General features: G+C 40.2%; 1 protein-coding gene across 1 annotated transcript in view; it reads right to left on the bottom strand.

Annotated features, from left to right (window-relative positions):
- Positions 1–16502, bottom strand: part of ncor1 (nuclear receptor corepressor 1) — a 179127-nt gene that overhangs the window by 64777 nt on the left and 97848 nt on the right. The window contains exon 14 of the mRNA XM_037688038.1: positions 14629–14721. Coding sequence (XP_037543966.1) covers positions 14629–14721 — 93 coding nt within the window. The remainder of the gene's footprint in view (positions 1–14628; positions 14722–16502) is intronic.

Genomic DNA, 16502 nt, shown 5'->3' with positions numbered 1-16502 from the left:
AGAAGACGGCCTTCGGCATACCACATCGTGAATGGAGTTTGACCTTAACATAATAAAACTCGAGTAGAACTTGAATAGTTGATGACATCACAGGATCTCAAGATGAAAAAATAAATAAATAAAAGATAAAACTGCAAAAAGTCATTTCTTATTTACAAAAAAAAGACCAAAAAAAACAATGGGAGAGTATATTATGCTCCTATCATTTATCATACTGCAAGTAAGTCACAGGAAAACCAAAACTATTAGTTATTATTATTAAGCTGCAAAAGTGAAAGAAATAACATGCAGCATGTCAAAAACGAAACAAAAACAGTGGGGCGAACGACCACCCCACACCACCGCCCTCAGTGTTGTGCATTAGGTTTAGTTTTAGAGATTAATATGTTTATAGTTTTTTTATGGGTTTAGAGATCAATATTTTTTGCTTTTTGTTTGTTGTGAAACAAGGTCAGAGGAAGTTGGTTCTTTTTCGGTCGATTGGATCCAGTGTTGCACCATATTCTGTGACCTGCAACAGTGCATGCAACACCACCCCCTACGGTCACAATATACGGTGGTCACAGAATATGGTATAACACTGGTTCGCAACGAGCTCCAAACAGTCAGGAAGTTGATTCATTTTCTGTTTCCTTATGGTAGTTGAACCAGAAGATTCATCTTTAGTGAAATTTTTCCTTACTACTGATGCATTTCTGCCTGTTTGCCAAGACTGGGCCTGCTCCGCTCAGTCCATCTGCTGAGAGGAATCCATTTTTTCATTCAACCTTTATTTAAACATATAAATCAAAATGAGCCTCAAAGATTCATTTACAAGTGAGACTTGTTTGGTAGCTTATATTAGCTGGTATGGAAATGTATTATTAGACAAAAATAAAAAACAAGATTTATGATAAAGGCCATGTACAGCTAAAAAGTTTTTACTAATTCATGGTGGAACAATTTACTGTCAAAAATGAGCATGATAAAAAGAACCATAGCTAAAAGCGCTTCACAGGACACTAGAAATCAGTGAAAACTGTTCACAAACAAGAGGCTCCTGGTTACAACTTTACCTTTAAGGAATCCTTTAGGAAAGCACAGAAAATTTCAAAGAGTAAACTGACCCTTTAGGTGAAAAGTGCCAGGCATTGAATTCTGCTAGGTCTAAAGCACTGCTGGGATGAGTTCCTGGTTTGCACGTAGTGTATGAGAGAGACTGTTACGTTATTTCCAAAAGTTCAATATATATTATCAATTGATGCCTCGTGTCTCTTGTCAGCAGGAATATTAAGCTTGCTTCAACTTTGACCCTGTGGCATAAATCTCCAAAAGTAAGAAATATAAAGTGCATAAGTGCCCTGAACCTATTTAATCTTAAAAATAAAACAATATGAGGATGAGAAGTTGAATCCATAAGCATATGTACGCCCTGAAACTAGTTTACTTTTGCTGTTATCTGAACGACTTGCTCTTACTTTGAACGTGTTCAGCACAAAGCAGACAGATCTCTTGGAACCTATAACTCATTCTGAATGTTTGTAGCACTTTTTAAAAATCTGCTTTCATAATTACACCAAAGACCCACAACACAGAGCAATGTCTAGGGAGTCCTCTATCGGTGTTGTTGCTGTTGTTTGCAAATATCAGTGCATAAGTGGCATAGCTGTGCTGACCACTGGTCAAGTGTTGAGCAATCATTTTTCACTAATGCATCAAAAGCACACATAGAGCCTTAGGTCTGTATGTCCATGGTTGGACCTGAAGTCCTTATAACCCTCAGAGAAATCCTATAACTTGTCCAAAAGTACCTATGGCTACATCACACCCCTAAGCTACAAAGCCTGCTTACTCTTTCATGAACTGACTGTTTCTGCTCTGACACAATCTCACTTGGTGGATTAGAAGTGTAACAGCAGCAACTTGACTTTGACCTATTCATGCTTTTCATAAATCAGACAGAAGGCATCTCTGTCCTGGCTAGAAGCGTTTTGTGAAAGGGGCTGTAGTGTTAAACATTGAGAACATAGTACTCATGATTCAGAGTCAGTGCTGGCAGTGTTAAAACCAAAAAAATAGCCAGACTACATCAAATTATTAAAAGGACAATGAACTGGTTCCTTGCTATCCTAAAGCACTAACAGGCATAGGGTGCATTCACACCAGCTCTGTTTAGTCCGCTTTAATCGAACTCTAGCTCGTTTTCCTAGAAAGTCCGGTTTGTTTGGGGAGGTGTGAACGCGCCATCGAACTCTGTCACGGAACAAAAAGGTGAACTCTGGCCCGGGCTAAAACCTAGGTCTCAGTCCGGTAGAAGAGAACTCCAGCGCGGTTCCAGTATTCCCACTCCACAAGCAAGAAGTGGAGTACAGCGCAGGGCAAACAAACACACATTTCTCTTACCTCATATGGAGCAGTCAGCTGCTTTGTGTGAAAAACAACATTCTCCATGGTCTTCTGCCTCATCTTCTGCTCATGCTGAGTCCATTTTTGAAAAATGACAAAATATAACTCCTAAAAAAGCTAAAACTTGATGCCACTCTGTTTTTGTTTTTATTTCCAGAAGAAGAAGACGTGTCTTCAGAGGTTTTTGTGTCGTTTCTTTCAGTAGTTCTTGGTGCAGCGCCCCCACAGGCGAACGGGGGAACAGGTTGGTTCAACAGGTTGGCTCGACTGCACAGTGCAGTGTGAATGCAAACGCACCAGCTCAAATGTAAACAAAATGTCATGAATATTGGTCCCCAACCGAACCGAGTCTACTGGACTATCAGGTGTGAATGCACCCATAGTGGAGTGTACACCTCGAGTCCGCTTGCTTTGGCAGCAGGGGGACAGTTCATGACATAAGCACTCTAAACTGACTATAAATAAGCAAAAACTGCCAAAGCTTTAAAAGAAAAAAAAAACTGAGGAGTTGCTTTACTGCAGAAAACTTGAAGCCAAAACTGAATTCAGGCAAGAGGACAGTGACGCATGCCTATACAACTAATATAGTCATTGGGGGTGTGGCCTGTACTGGCTTTTACAACTGTATTTACTATCAGCGAGGCCCCTGTTGTCATTTCTGTTTTCACAAGTCCAACAAACTTGTATTTAGATAAGAAGCATTGCCATTAAGTGAGATGTATTTTTTATGCATAACATAAAGGTTAATTTCCATATTTTCTCATTTCACAGTTGCAAGTATCACCAAGCCAACAACAAATACAAGTAAAGGGCTGCAGAGGCTTCACTTGAGTGTTAAATAAAACCCTGCCTGCATGTCCTAGAAAACAATCCTTAAAATAGCTTCATTTGACTGCCTACAAAGCCTCAAATGAACAAGCAGGCAAAGAAGCCAAGTAGCTGAGCAACAGATGGCAAGACAAAATAAAACCAGAAGAGGCTGGTTTTAAATAAAAAGGAAAAGCTTAGGTCTTAAAAGGTCTTAAAGTTAGTGACATACCTGCACACTCATTTGCTGGTCATAAACATCCCTTTCCTTTGCCGCGTGCCAACGTTAACTCGTGCTGCAAATGTGAATTTAGCCTCCAGTGCCTCCATAGCGCTGGCAACAGTAGCAGTAGGGGGGCAGGACAGCACCACGGCAGAGCTCCTTAGAAGGGCTGCCGGGCCGCAACACCGCTGCAGCACATATTCCAGGAAAGCGTGTCATCAGGCCGCTTAAGCCGCCCAAAGAATTGTCCGTCTCACATGCACGCACTAATCTATGCAGGGTCACTCAAGGTAATCCCTGCCGAGCACTCGTTTTTGATTGGCACTCACAACAGCAGAGTGAGTTTTTGGGCCTGTCAGATGGCCAGGCTGTACCAACTCAGATATTTAAACGGGTGGATTTTCTCTCTCTTTCCCTCTGACGAAGAAAATAAAAAAGGAAGAAAAAATGAGCACACAATCAGCAGAGAGGCTGCCAGCGCTGACTCTGTCTCACTCAAGAGTTTTTTTTCCACCCAGTTTTACTCACTTGCCCTACATTCCAGCTCTCTTGCTGTTGCTCACTCAGTCCTTTTCCTTCCCACTCTAATGACTCTGCCCACTTGAACATCAGCAGTTAAGGAACACCAGAAGCTGGGAAATCCACTAAACATTGATGCACATTTCTTTAAATGGCAATTAAACACACAATCATCCAGGGAATGCCATGAGTAAAACACTAAAATCCAAGAAACTCTGAATCTAGTGCAGTTTTTTTTTTTTTTTTTTTTTAAGAACAAATTCATTACAGCAAGCTGTTGCTACCCTTATCTGTGCTTGCAAATAAACAAAAATTCAATTTAAAGTTCTGTCTAATGCAAAAAGAATGACAGTGTTATGAAATAATGTCCACATGAACTGCTATGAAGTATGAAAGATTGGAGTTATTTTAAGACAAAAGTCTTGGCTCTGCTCGGACTAGCCATTAGTTCCTAAGTTCGTTCAGAAATAAAACTATCTCTCCAAAACTAAAGTTGTACAAAGAGCTATCTTCAGAAAGTAAGATATTACCATAAGTGTTAAAAACCATTCCACAGAAGCTGACTTTAAAACTCCTAAACTTCTTTAAACAAATTCTAAAACATTACATTTTTTACCTATTTTGCTTTTTTTTGCTGAACTACATCAAGAAAACTGTTGGATTTTATTGCACCATGATACAGGTCAATAGACGTATTACAATATGTTTTGAGATTCTATATTGTCCAGCATTTCCATTTACAGAAGTTTTACTTGTACATTTTAGCATGTGCCTTGCTAATATGATCTATTGACTTTAGAAAACTCCTCATAATGAAAGAGGTCAACAATGACACTAACTTTGAAATTTGTACCATTTATTTTAAATAGGGATGCACCAATCCACTTTTTTAACTTCCGATCCGATCCCGATACCTAAATCTAAATATCGGCCAATACCGATCCAGTTCCAATATCATCATCATCATTGATTTTATATGAGGCTGTAATAATCTCCTGTCAAGTACAATTTGTACAAATATATGCATGTATGTCCAAAAAGGCAACGTGAGGTAAGTTTTATTAATGTTGGATAAGTTTCAAAGTTAGAATTAAATTCTGCTAACAAAACTTTTTTTTTATTCCTAGCTTTAAAGTGGATATTAAAGTGATTAATTTAAGTGATTGTTTAAAGTTATTTTATTTTTTTTTTAAATAAGGGGCAGATATAAGATTTTTCTTCTTTCTGCACTCTTTTCATTCAATGTTTTCTTTATGATGAATTTGTTTTGTTTCTTTTAAATGATTGAATAAATGAATTAAATAAAATAAAATGTTAAATGGCTTTAAACATCTGCTAAGTTCACGGCATAAACCAACAGACATGTTCCCGTTTTTAGTATTTTACATCATTTTATAATGTAGCTGTTTTTGTTTCGTTTATATATATATATAATTTTCTTGTAATTTTCAAATCATATGTTTTTTTATGATTGTCTACTGTTGTGCTGATAAATATCTCCTGGAGGGTAAACTATATCTTGGCTGCAAGTATCAAGCTGTGAAATCCTTCGTTTTCTACAACTGATAGTGGTTGGTCATTAATTATGATGAAGTATAGCAACTTCTCGGTAAACAATCGAGCTCCGGGGCTTCAGCGATGTGTTTTTCTTGTTCAACCTGCAGCAAGCAGTCTGATCTCGGTCAGCTGCGCTCAGTCTGCCCCTCTTCAGAGACGGACAGACAGAGCGGGTCAGACTGAGCGCGGCTGACCGAAGCCAGACTGCCTTCTCCGGACTGAATGAAAATAACAGTCCTCTGAAGCCCCGGAGCTCGAATATCCATCGTAAAACTAACTTTACCGCGGTTTAATGTGGTGCCATGGCTCTGCAGACATTGCACGTTGCTGTCTTGTTTTGTGGTGTTTCTAGTGTAAAATACTTCCACACAGCGGACATGTTTAAATGAAAAGTTGGTTAGCTGATAGCCTCAGTGCTGCTCACTCAGTCCTCACATTGTAGCTGGCTGCAAACTATGAAATGGATTTCCTGAATGTGAGGTGGGTCTTATTACTCTGGGTTCATGAGACAGGCCTCCGTTTAGGAAATCCATTCCATAGTTTGAAGCCAACGTGCAGCACAACCACAGACACGCATAGATCAAAAATATCGGCAGGTTGGATCGGAAAATCTGATACGTAAATTATTCTGGTATCGGAGCCCGATACTGATACTGGATCGGACCCATCCCTAATTTTCAATATTGATAGTTGTATGGGGAGTGGTGGCGCAGAGGTTAGAGAAGGTGGGCCTGTGATAGAAAGACCGCCGGTACAAGTCCCGGTACCGACAACATCAAAAATGTGGGTGGGGGGTAGGTGAAGCATCCACGCCTGCCCCCACACTCATTCGTTTCACTCTGGGCCCTTGAGCAAGGCACTTAACCCCCACCCTCTGCTCCTCCGGGTGTTCTAGATGGCAGCTCTCTGCTCCACACAGAGGGCAGTGGTAGCTCGGTGGTCCGTGGTTGTGTCAGGAAGGGCATCCGGCGTAAAAATAACTGCCAAGTCTTCGTAAAACTTAGTTCGCTGTGGTGACCTCTGATGCAGGGAACAGCCGAAAGAAGATTTTAAATATTGATAGCTAAAAATTTATAGTTTTGTTTTTTTAAAGCTACTTAATGCCCAGTGTTTCCTGTACCATTATACAGGTCCTTCTCAAAAAATTAGCATATTGTGATAAAGGTCATTATTTTCCATAATGTAAAGATAAAAATGAAACTTTCATATATTTCAGATTCATTGCACACCAACTGAAATATTTCAGGTCTTTAATTGTTTTAATACTGATGATTATGGCATACAGCTCATGAAAACCCAAAATGCCTGTCCCAAAAAATTAGCATATTTCATCCCACCAATGAAAGACAAGTGTTTTTAATACAAAAAACGCCAACCTTCTAATAATCATGTTCAGTTATGCACTCAATACTTGGTCGGGAATCCTTTTGCATGAATGACTGCTTCAATGCGGCGTGGCATGGAGGCAATCAGCCTGTGGCACTGCTGAGGTGTTATGGAGGCCCAGGATGCTTCGATAGCGGCCTTAAGCTCATCCAGAGTGTTGGGTCTTGTGTCTCTCAACTTTCTCTTCACAATATCCCACAGGTTCTCTCTGGGGTTCAGGTCAGGAGAGTTGGCAGGCCAATTGAGCACAGTAATACCATGGTCAGTAAACCATTTACCAGTGGTTTTGGCACTGTGAGCAGGTGCCAGGTCGTGCTGAAAAATGAAATCTTCATCTCCATAAAGCTTTTCAGCATGAAGTGCTCCAAAATCTCCTGATAGCTAGCTGCATTGACCCTGCCCTTGATAAAACACAGTGGACCGACACCAGCAGCTGACATGGCACCCCAGACCATCACTGACTGTGGGTGCTTCACACTGGACTTCTGGCATTTTGGCATTTCCTTCTTCCCAGTCTTCCTCCAGATTTGATTTGAGATTTGATGCTCCACCTTGATTTCCGAATGACATGCAAAATTTGCTTTCATCCGAAAAAAGTACTTTGGACCACTGAGCAACAGTCCAGTGCTGCTTCTCTGTAGCCCAGGTCAGGCGCTTCTGCCGCTGTTTCTGGTTCAAAAGTGGCTTGACCTGGGGAATGCAGCACCTGTAGCCCATTTCCTGCACACGCCTGTGCACGGTGGCTCTGGATGTTTCTACTCCAGACTCAGTCCACTGCTTCCGCATGTCCCCCAAGGTCTGGAATCGGCCCTTCTCCACAATCCTCCTCAGGGTCCGCTCACCTCTTCTCGTTGTGCAGCGTTTTCTGCCACACTTTTCCCTTCCCACAGACTTCCCACTGAGGTGCCTTGATACAGCACTCTGGGAACAGCCTATTCGTTCAGCAATTTCTTTCTGTGTCTTACCCTCTTGCTTGAGGGTGTCAATGATGGCCTTCTGGACAGCAGTCAGGTCGGCAGTCTTACCCATGATTGCGGTTTTGAGTAATGAACAAGGCTGGGAGTTTTTAAAAGCCTCAGGAATCTTTTGCAGGTGTTTAGAGTTACGTTGTTGATTCAGATGGTTAGGTTAATAGCTTGTTTAGAGAACCTTTTCATGATATGCTAATTTTTTGGGACAGGCATTTTGGGTTTTCATGAGCTGTATGCCATAATCATCAGTATTAAAACAATTAAAGACCTGAAATATTTCAGTTGGTGTGCAATGAATCTGAAATATATGAAAGTTTCATTTTTATAATTACATTATGGAAAATAATGACCTTTATCACAATATACTAATTTTTTGAGAAGGACCTGTACAAGCAGGGTGCCTTGTCCTGTCAACAGAACTGAGTGTCCTGCCCAACAACCCAACCCCCCACCCCCACAACAATGTAGCACTAAGCTAGCGGCGCGCAATATAGGTGCATTAGCTAAAAAGCTAAAGGTAGCTCTTTGATTCTTTCATGCTGAGCCCCCGCCCCAAGCCAGAACTCCTGGTACAAACAGCGCACAACACATAAGTAGCTTTCCCCCCATCCTCAAACAAAAATCCTGAAAGAGATGGGCGCCCTGCCAAGGCACGTGAACTAGGGGAAACATCGATACCAGTAGTTTAAATTAACATTATCGTTTGTTGACAAGTTAAAAAGTTATAGCCGTGTTGAAAAAATCTAGAAAATAAAGTTGTGCAATCTCAAGCAATACTGCAAGACAATCTGCTCAGGGTATATAGTCATAAATATATACAGCATTTCCCCTACCGTTATCCAAGGAGGGGGCCCCGCCCTGTCAACATTCATTCACTCAACCTTTATTTAAACAGATAATCCACATTGAGCCTCGAAGACTCATTTACAAGTGAGACCTGTTTGGACAGACAAAAACAGTGGTTAACTGGACACATGTAGGAGTTGGACAGAAGCAGAAGCAACCCACAGCTCCACCGTCCAACCCCCACCCTGTATTGAACGCTAGTGGCAGGAAATAGACATGCGAGCTAAGACACTACAGACGTTGTGCTCCGCTTCTCTCACGCATCCTACAACCCTGCATTCTTCCAGCTTCTCCCTTCTTCAGGGGTCGCCTAAGCAAACTAACTCACACAAAGACTTGGCAATTGATTTTACACTGGATGACCTTCCTGATGGAACCACAGACCACTGAGCTACCACAGCGCTCTGTGTGGAGCAGAGAGCTGCTTCACCTACCCCACCCACATTTTTGATGATGTCGGTACCGGGGCTTGAACCGGCGATCTTCTGATCACAGGCCCACCTTCTCTAACCTCTGCGCCACCACTCCCCACATTCAGTCTCCAAGTTTAAAATTAAAAATTATCAATAAATCCACCACAAACACTAAAGTGCAGGTGAAGTTTCCCAAAATAACTAAATAAAATGAAGCTTAAGATCTGTTGAGCGTAAATGTAACATACAACAAAATATATGTTGCCTTTAAATGAGCTATAACTTCCAGAACTTGTGATCAGCTGACCCTGAAGCTTGTGGTGTTTCAGCTTCCTCATAGGAATGATTCATTTCTCTGATGTTCTGTCTAGGGATGCACCGATCCACTTTTTTTACTTCCGATCCCAATACCTAAATCTAAATATCATCCGATACCGATCCAGTTCCGATAGCATGATCATCATTGATTTTATATGAGGCTGCAATAATCTCCTCTCAAGTACAATTTGTACAAATATATGCATGCCTGTCCAAAAAGGCAACTTGAGGTAAGTTTTATTAATGTTGGATAAGTTTGAAAGTTAGAATTAAATTCTGCTAACACAAAACATATTTCTTTTTATTCCTAGTTTTAAAGTGGATATTAAAGTGATTAATTTAAGTGATTGTTTAACATTATTTTATATTTTTTTAAATAAGGGGCAGATAAAAGAATTATTTTTCTTCTTGCTGCACTCTTTTCATTCAATGTTTTCTTTTTGATTTTTTTATTATTATTTTGTTTCTTTTAAATGAATGAATAAATGAATTTAAAAAAATAAAATGTTAAAAGGCTTCAAACACCTGGCATAAACCAACAGGCATGTTCCTGTTTTTAGTATTTTACATCACTTTATAATGTAGATGTTTTTGTTTTTAATATAATTTTCAAATCATATGTTTTTCATGATTGTCTACTGTTGTACTGATAAATATCTCCTGGAGGGTAAACTATATCTTAGCTGCAAGTAACAAGCTGTGAAATCTTTCATTTTCTACACCTGATAGTGGTTGGTCATGAATCATGATAAAGTTTAGCAACTTCTCTGTAAATGTTTGAACTCCGTGGCTTCAGCGATGTCTTCTTCTTGTTCAATCCGAAGCAGGCAGCCTGATTTGGGGCAGCTGCGCTTAAGTCTGTCCCTCCTCAGAGATGGGCAGATTGGACGCGGCTGGCCGGGGTCGAGTCGCCTGTTGTGGGTTGAGCAAAGAGCAGCGCCCCGCTGAAGCCACGGAGCTCGAATGGCCATCGTAAAACTAACTTTACCGTGGTTTTTAAGGCTGGCTGCTCATATCATCACAGTCCCTGTGACCCACATCTTCAAGGAATAAATGCACAACTGCTGTCAAAGCAGCAAAATGCAACTATTTCTTATCTCAGACCTCCAAAAATCTAAATGACCCTAACAGATTCTGGAAAACCATCAAATGACATGTTAAGATGAAAAGTTGGTTAGCTGTTAGCCACAGTGCTGCTAACTCAGTCCTCACGTTGTAGCTGGCTGCAAACTATGAACTGGATTTCCTGAATGTGAGGCGGGTCTTACTACTCTGGGTTCATGAGACACGTCGCCGTTCAGGAAATCCATTCCATAGTTTGAAGCCAACGTGCATCATGGATCGGAAATATCGGCAGGTGAATCAGAAAAATCCGATACGTAAATTATGCTGGTATCGGAGGCCGATACCAATACTGGATCGGATTGGCCCCATCCCTAGTTCTGTCTTTGATCAGCTGACTCTGTTCTTGGTCCATGGACTGTGGAACTCAAGAGGCAGTTTAGCTGCGCATGTTTGTACCGGCAGTTTAGAGCGGGGGAGATGCAGCCCGCACCGGCAGTCCAGAGCCAGATGGGGAGAAAAAAAAAACGAGTGGCAGCTTAGAGCGAGGGGAAGGGAGAGACAGTTGAGTAAAAAGACAGTTCGGTAGGCAAGGCGCCCTCCTTGTATAACGGTACGAGAAACAATGGGGTTAAAGACCTTGCTCAAAGGCTCAGAGTGAGGCAAATGAGGGTGGAGACAGGTGTGGGTGTTTCACCTTTTCCACCCACATTTTGTTTTGACCTAGGATGACTGTCAGAAGAGAAATCCTCCCCCCATCTGTATCAACTAGCTTAGTTATCAGCGCGTCCCAAGCGCCATTGCAAAAAAATTAATTTCTCAAAAAAGAAAAAAAAAAATTAAGGAAAATTATTCTCTTAAATTTATACATGCTATATAATACCTTGAAGTAAATTGAAATTTAAATATAATAAAAAAGAGCAAATGTTAAACAAAATGTGAACAGCGTAAACTATGAACATTTATACCCTTCACTTCCTCCAGTGCAATCCACAACCACACCATTGTGTAAAACAAATTATGTACTGGACAGGATGTTCTGTAGAAGGGCTGTGGCAGGGGTGAATATGGGACAAGTCCAATGAAAAGTAGAAACCTCTCTACTCCATATTTTAATATTTTGTCTTGCCGACTATCTGCTGTGAGAGGCTCCAGCCTCCCGCAACACTGAACAAGATAAACCAACTACAGAAAATGAATAAATAAATGATAGCATATGTGGCATCTTCTCTGAATGAACACTAGCTCAGTGCAGAATGCTGCTGCAAAGACACTTCAGTATCAGATGTTCCCTTGAGCAACAAACTCGATCACAGTCAGAACACATCAGTTAAACATCCAAGAACATCTGGAAGAAACTCTACAGAAAGCAAAATCACCAGTGAATATTACAACGACATTACGACTGCTGATGAAGACTTTTTTAATTTTATTTCTCAGTTTCTGTCATCATGACAATACTTTCAGTGTGCTTCAGCGTCTCAGACACTATCAGATCAAGTTTGACATAAACAGTGAAGATCTATCTGAAAAACCACATATTACTTCAGAGCGTGAATGCACTGTAGCTAAAGATAGAAAACCTACCATTTACTGCAGTCTAAGCAGCCCCTTGCACTACCGACAATAATTGTAAGTGTCTGACAAAATGTGGAGTCCTCATTCTCAGCAAGATTTTGCAGCGAATGACCAAAACAATCGTACAGATTTAGCTTCATACCATGGTAAAAAGATTAACATATACAGATGCTTTCATTTAGCATCACAACATATGCCAACAAGGACTCAGTTTGCCCCCTTACACCACTTGTTGCTATTTTGTGAGCCAGCACAAGGTAGATTAAAAAAACTAAGAGCAAACATTTGTTTACACCACCTTGTTACAAGTACACACTTTAGGTGTACCTTGGCTGCAAACTGAAGCTACTGGGACGAGAAACTAACAGTTTCATTTCAGAAATAACAGTTCATCTTAAAATTATTGTAACTTTAAAACCTCAAATGCCCAAAATGCTGCTGCCAGAGTCTTAACTGGAGTTAGTAGGAGAGATCCTATCTCTCCAGTTTTAGCTCCTCTCCATTGGCTCCCTGTTAAGTCCAGAATTGAATTAAAAATCTTACTTCTAACCTACAACGTTCTCAACAACCTAGCTCCATCTTATATTACAGATCTTATTGTTCCATATTTTACTAGCAGAGCACTTCGCTCTCAGACTGCAGGCTTACTCGTGGTTCCTAGACTTTCCAAAAGCAGAATGGGAGGAAGATTTTTCAGTTATCAGGCTCCTCTCTTGTGGAACCAACTTTCAGTTTTTGTCCGTGAGGCTGACACATTATCCAGTTTTAAGACTGGGCTTAAGACTTTCCTTTTTGATAAATCCTATATTTAGGGTTGGCTTGTTATACTGTCATAAGCTTAGACTACTGGAGGACAAATTGACCTAATTTCCAAATGAATTGTTAAAATTGAATAGTTTTCATTTGATATTCTTTCTATCTTAACATGTGATTCTTGACCTGCCATTGTGTATCTGTTCCTCTCAAACCCAGCCGTTCGAAGCAGATGTTCGCTTGTCCTGAGCCTGGTTTTGCTAAAGGTTTCTTCTTCAAGAGGAAATTTTCCTTTCCACTGTCACCTTTGTGCTTGCTCAAGATAAGAGTTCTGCGATGGAGTTGTTTACTTTAAAAAAATTATGTCTGTTTGGATCCCCAAAGTACAGTGTCCACAGTCCCTAAAACAGCGAGCTACAGAAGCAACAAGTCTTTTTGGGACCAGAATGAAGAAAATCTTATTTCATCGAGTGCTGGGGTGGAGTTAGGATTGTCAGTGTTCAACTAAAACCACAACATCTTGCCTTAGTAAAGCATTTAGTTTACCTTATTCAACCAACAATTATTTAAGAAGCACCAGTACTTCAAGATGGACTACAAGAACACTAGAACACTGCCAACAACAAATACACAGTTATTCAACAAGACAAATCGGATTGTTTTCCAAGTAAATATTGTAATTTTTACAAACCCATGCCAGAAATTATTAATCTAAATCAAACAAAAAGACAGTAATACCCAATAATCATCATCGTAGTGTAACTTGTTCAACCAGATAAATATTCTTTCAGTTGACGAATCTATTCAGCATCTGTGCTCTAATTTGAAACCAGTTTTTCTTGAAATCTAAAAAACAACAACTACTGATTATGGTCTCATGGAGGCCTCGTCATTTTCGTACAAATATTTTATATGAATTTGTTGGGTATTTGATCAATATAAAACAACTTAAATCTAGTAAGAAGAGCCTAATCATTGTGGATATTGGTTTATCATGTAGAGAAATGGGATAGAAAGCCTAATATTACACAAATGGAAAACTTCTGCATAAAGTTGGATTTGTAAATTATGTTGAATTTCCATGGTCAGTCCTTTGCAGAATATTCTTGCACATCTTTAGGAAAATAACCATAACAAAATAAGAAAATCTTGTAAAATGTGTTAGACTGTTACGTGCACGCGACTCGTGAATCAAATATAGCAGAAACAGCCGACAAAATTTGCTGCAAACTCAGTTTGTGCAACAATAAAAACTCCCAGCACTCTGATAACTCACCATTACAAACATCACACAACTACTGTTCTTCTAAGTCTGGCCACATCACAGCTTTCAAGCAAACACAATAAAGTACCATTCTTCTAGAGTTATACTTTAACTGTGTTTGTATTTTATTGTATATAAACCGTTAACACAGGGCTATTCAACAAAACTGCTCAGGGGGCCAGTTTCTGAAAGTGAGCAGCTCAGGGGCTGGACATCCAGTCGTTAAAGTCATTACGAAAATGAACCAAGTATTACAATGATCTGTTACCTTTTAAATTTGATTGTTTTATTGCAATAAACCACAAATGCAATAAACAGACCCCCCCCCCATATTTTTAATGAACTCATTGGTGGGCTGAACTGAAGTCAGCCACGGGTCAGAAATGGCCCATGGGCCGCCAGTTGAATAGCCCTGCATTAACATTTTATACTTCCAAGAATGTTAATTCTTAGTCCTTTAAAGATAATTACACCAAGAACACTCAAAATACTTAAAAATACACAATACTAACAAACACACTGTACATACACATGTTTTGGGTTTACCTGGTTCTTTTTGTTTCGTCTCCGTCGAACCAAGGTCTTGTAGTTTTGGTTCTTTTTGGTCAAGTAGTAGAACAGGACACAATCAGAAACACACTGAAAAAGAAACAACACGTGTAAGGATTTGCATGTATTTTAATAGTTCATTACCATCTAGATGGGTCACTTAGAGCTTTATTTATACACAATTTAGAAGCAATATTATGAATTCCTAGTTTTCTCATTTAGTTTTTCTTTACTTTCCACATTTATCATTTCTGTAATAGGTAACTGAGGCATCTGAACAAAATAAGTTGCTCTAAAAATTTACTAAAGCTTAAATAACATATTTTTTGTTGTATAAGTCACAGCTTTTTGCATAAATTAGCATGCCCTGCGACTTATACAGTGAAGCATTTGTTTATGTTTTTTACCATATTTATAACCCAATTTTTAGCTGAGATCTGACTATTTCATTCATTCTGACATGCAAAATATTAACCACCATCATTTTCAGCCACTAAAGGGTCCTCAACTAATATGGCAAGTCAAGTGCCTCATTAATAGGTAAAAGTGGCTATTAATGAGACACTTGGCTTGCCATACCAAACCACCTTTGTCTCGCTCCGGAATTCCTGGAGCAAACGTCAAATCAGCTGCGTTTCGCCGCGTCGCCCAGGAAAAATGCAGCTGATTTGACCATTAAACTACATTTATTAAGGAAAAGTTAAAATTGAGAGACACCTTTATGTTGAGCAAACAAATAATTGTTTTTAGGTGGTTATCTTGTTAAATTTCAAAGAAATGCACAGTGAGTCCTAGAGGTGTCACTTCTAACCTGAGCCCTAAGCCGGGCCGGGTGGGCTGGGCCATGATAGTGTGCTGGGTGGGCGGGCCGGGTTGGTGTCAGGTTTTTAATTGGGTCAGGATCAGCCGTGATCCAATTATATGATAACATGGCCTGCCATACAATCACCAGCTGCATGTGGCCATTTCACCTCGAGCTGACCAGACTTGAAAGAGGTAAAAAGTTCAGTTAAGCTTCAGATGGGACTGTACTGCCAGGAAGCGACCCATCGCCCAAATGAACGTTCATTCTGCCGCTGCACTCAGTGGATGCGCGCAGCCGACGACCCAAACAGGTGAGATCACAAAGCAGACGTGTTAAAGAGCTAGGTGAAGCTGACACCCCACCCACATCAAAAATTCCAGCCAGAGCTGTCCACGTGTCTGAGTAATTCAGAAGAATGCAGGCAAAAACAGGGTTTAAATGCTCTTTAAGGCCATGAAAAGACAAACACCCCCATTCAGCCGCGCGTCTCCGACCGTTAATAGCGCATTAAAAATGATGAGTTTTTTTCCGGGTTCAGACCTGTAATTACTGTTAATTTGTTGGGTCGGGTGGGGTTCAGAAATGATGACTGTGGGTTGGGGCCGGGTCAGATTTTTTGGGCCCGAATGCAACTCTAGTGAGTCGTCCCTCTGCGCACACCCACTGCCGCAAATCGGGTTTTGAAATGCAGCTCATTTGACCGTCAAAGTGCATTTATTAAGGAAAAGTTAAACTGAAACACACCTTTGTTATAATGCCGAGCAAACAAATAAATGTTTTTAAGTGTTAATCTTGTTAAATTCTTGTTAAAGTCCTCCCATGAACGCTCCCGCGGCCACCATTTGGCAGCCAATTGATTTTTGGTACAACACCGGCCCACGTTTCCGGGTGGTCAGCGGTGATGCATAATAGATGCGACGTATACAGCGAAGCATTAGTTCATAGTCTTAGTTCATATCTTAGATGCTATTACTGTTTTTCTTTTACATTTTATTGTTGGATGTAACTGGGACACCGTGTACATAATTTTGTACAATTTTAATTAAATAATTTTGTGTGTGTGTGG

Source organism: Nematolebias whitei, chromosome 14, assembly GCF_014905685.2.
Source record: "Nematolebias whitei isolate Nwh7 chromosome 14, NemWhi1, whole genome shotgun sequence".
NCBI lineage: Eukaryota > Metazoa > Chordata > Actinopteri > Cyprinodontiformes > Rivulidae > Nematolebias > Nematolebias whitei.
The sequence above is the reverse complement of the archived record's forward strand: the minus strand, read 5'-3'. Positions and strand labels throughout refer to the sequence as shown.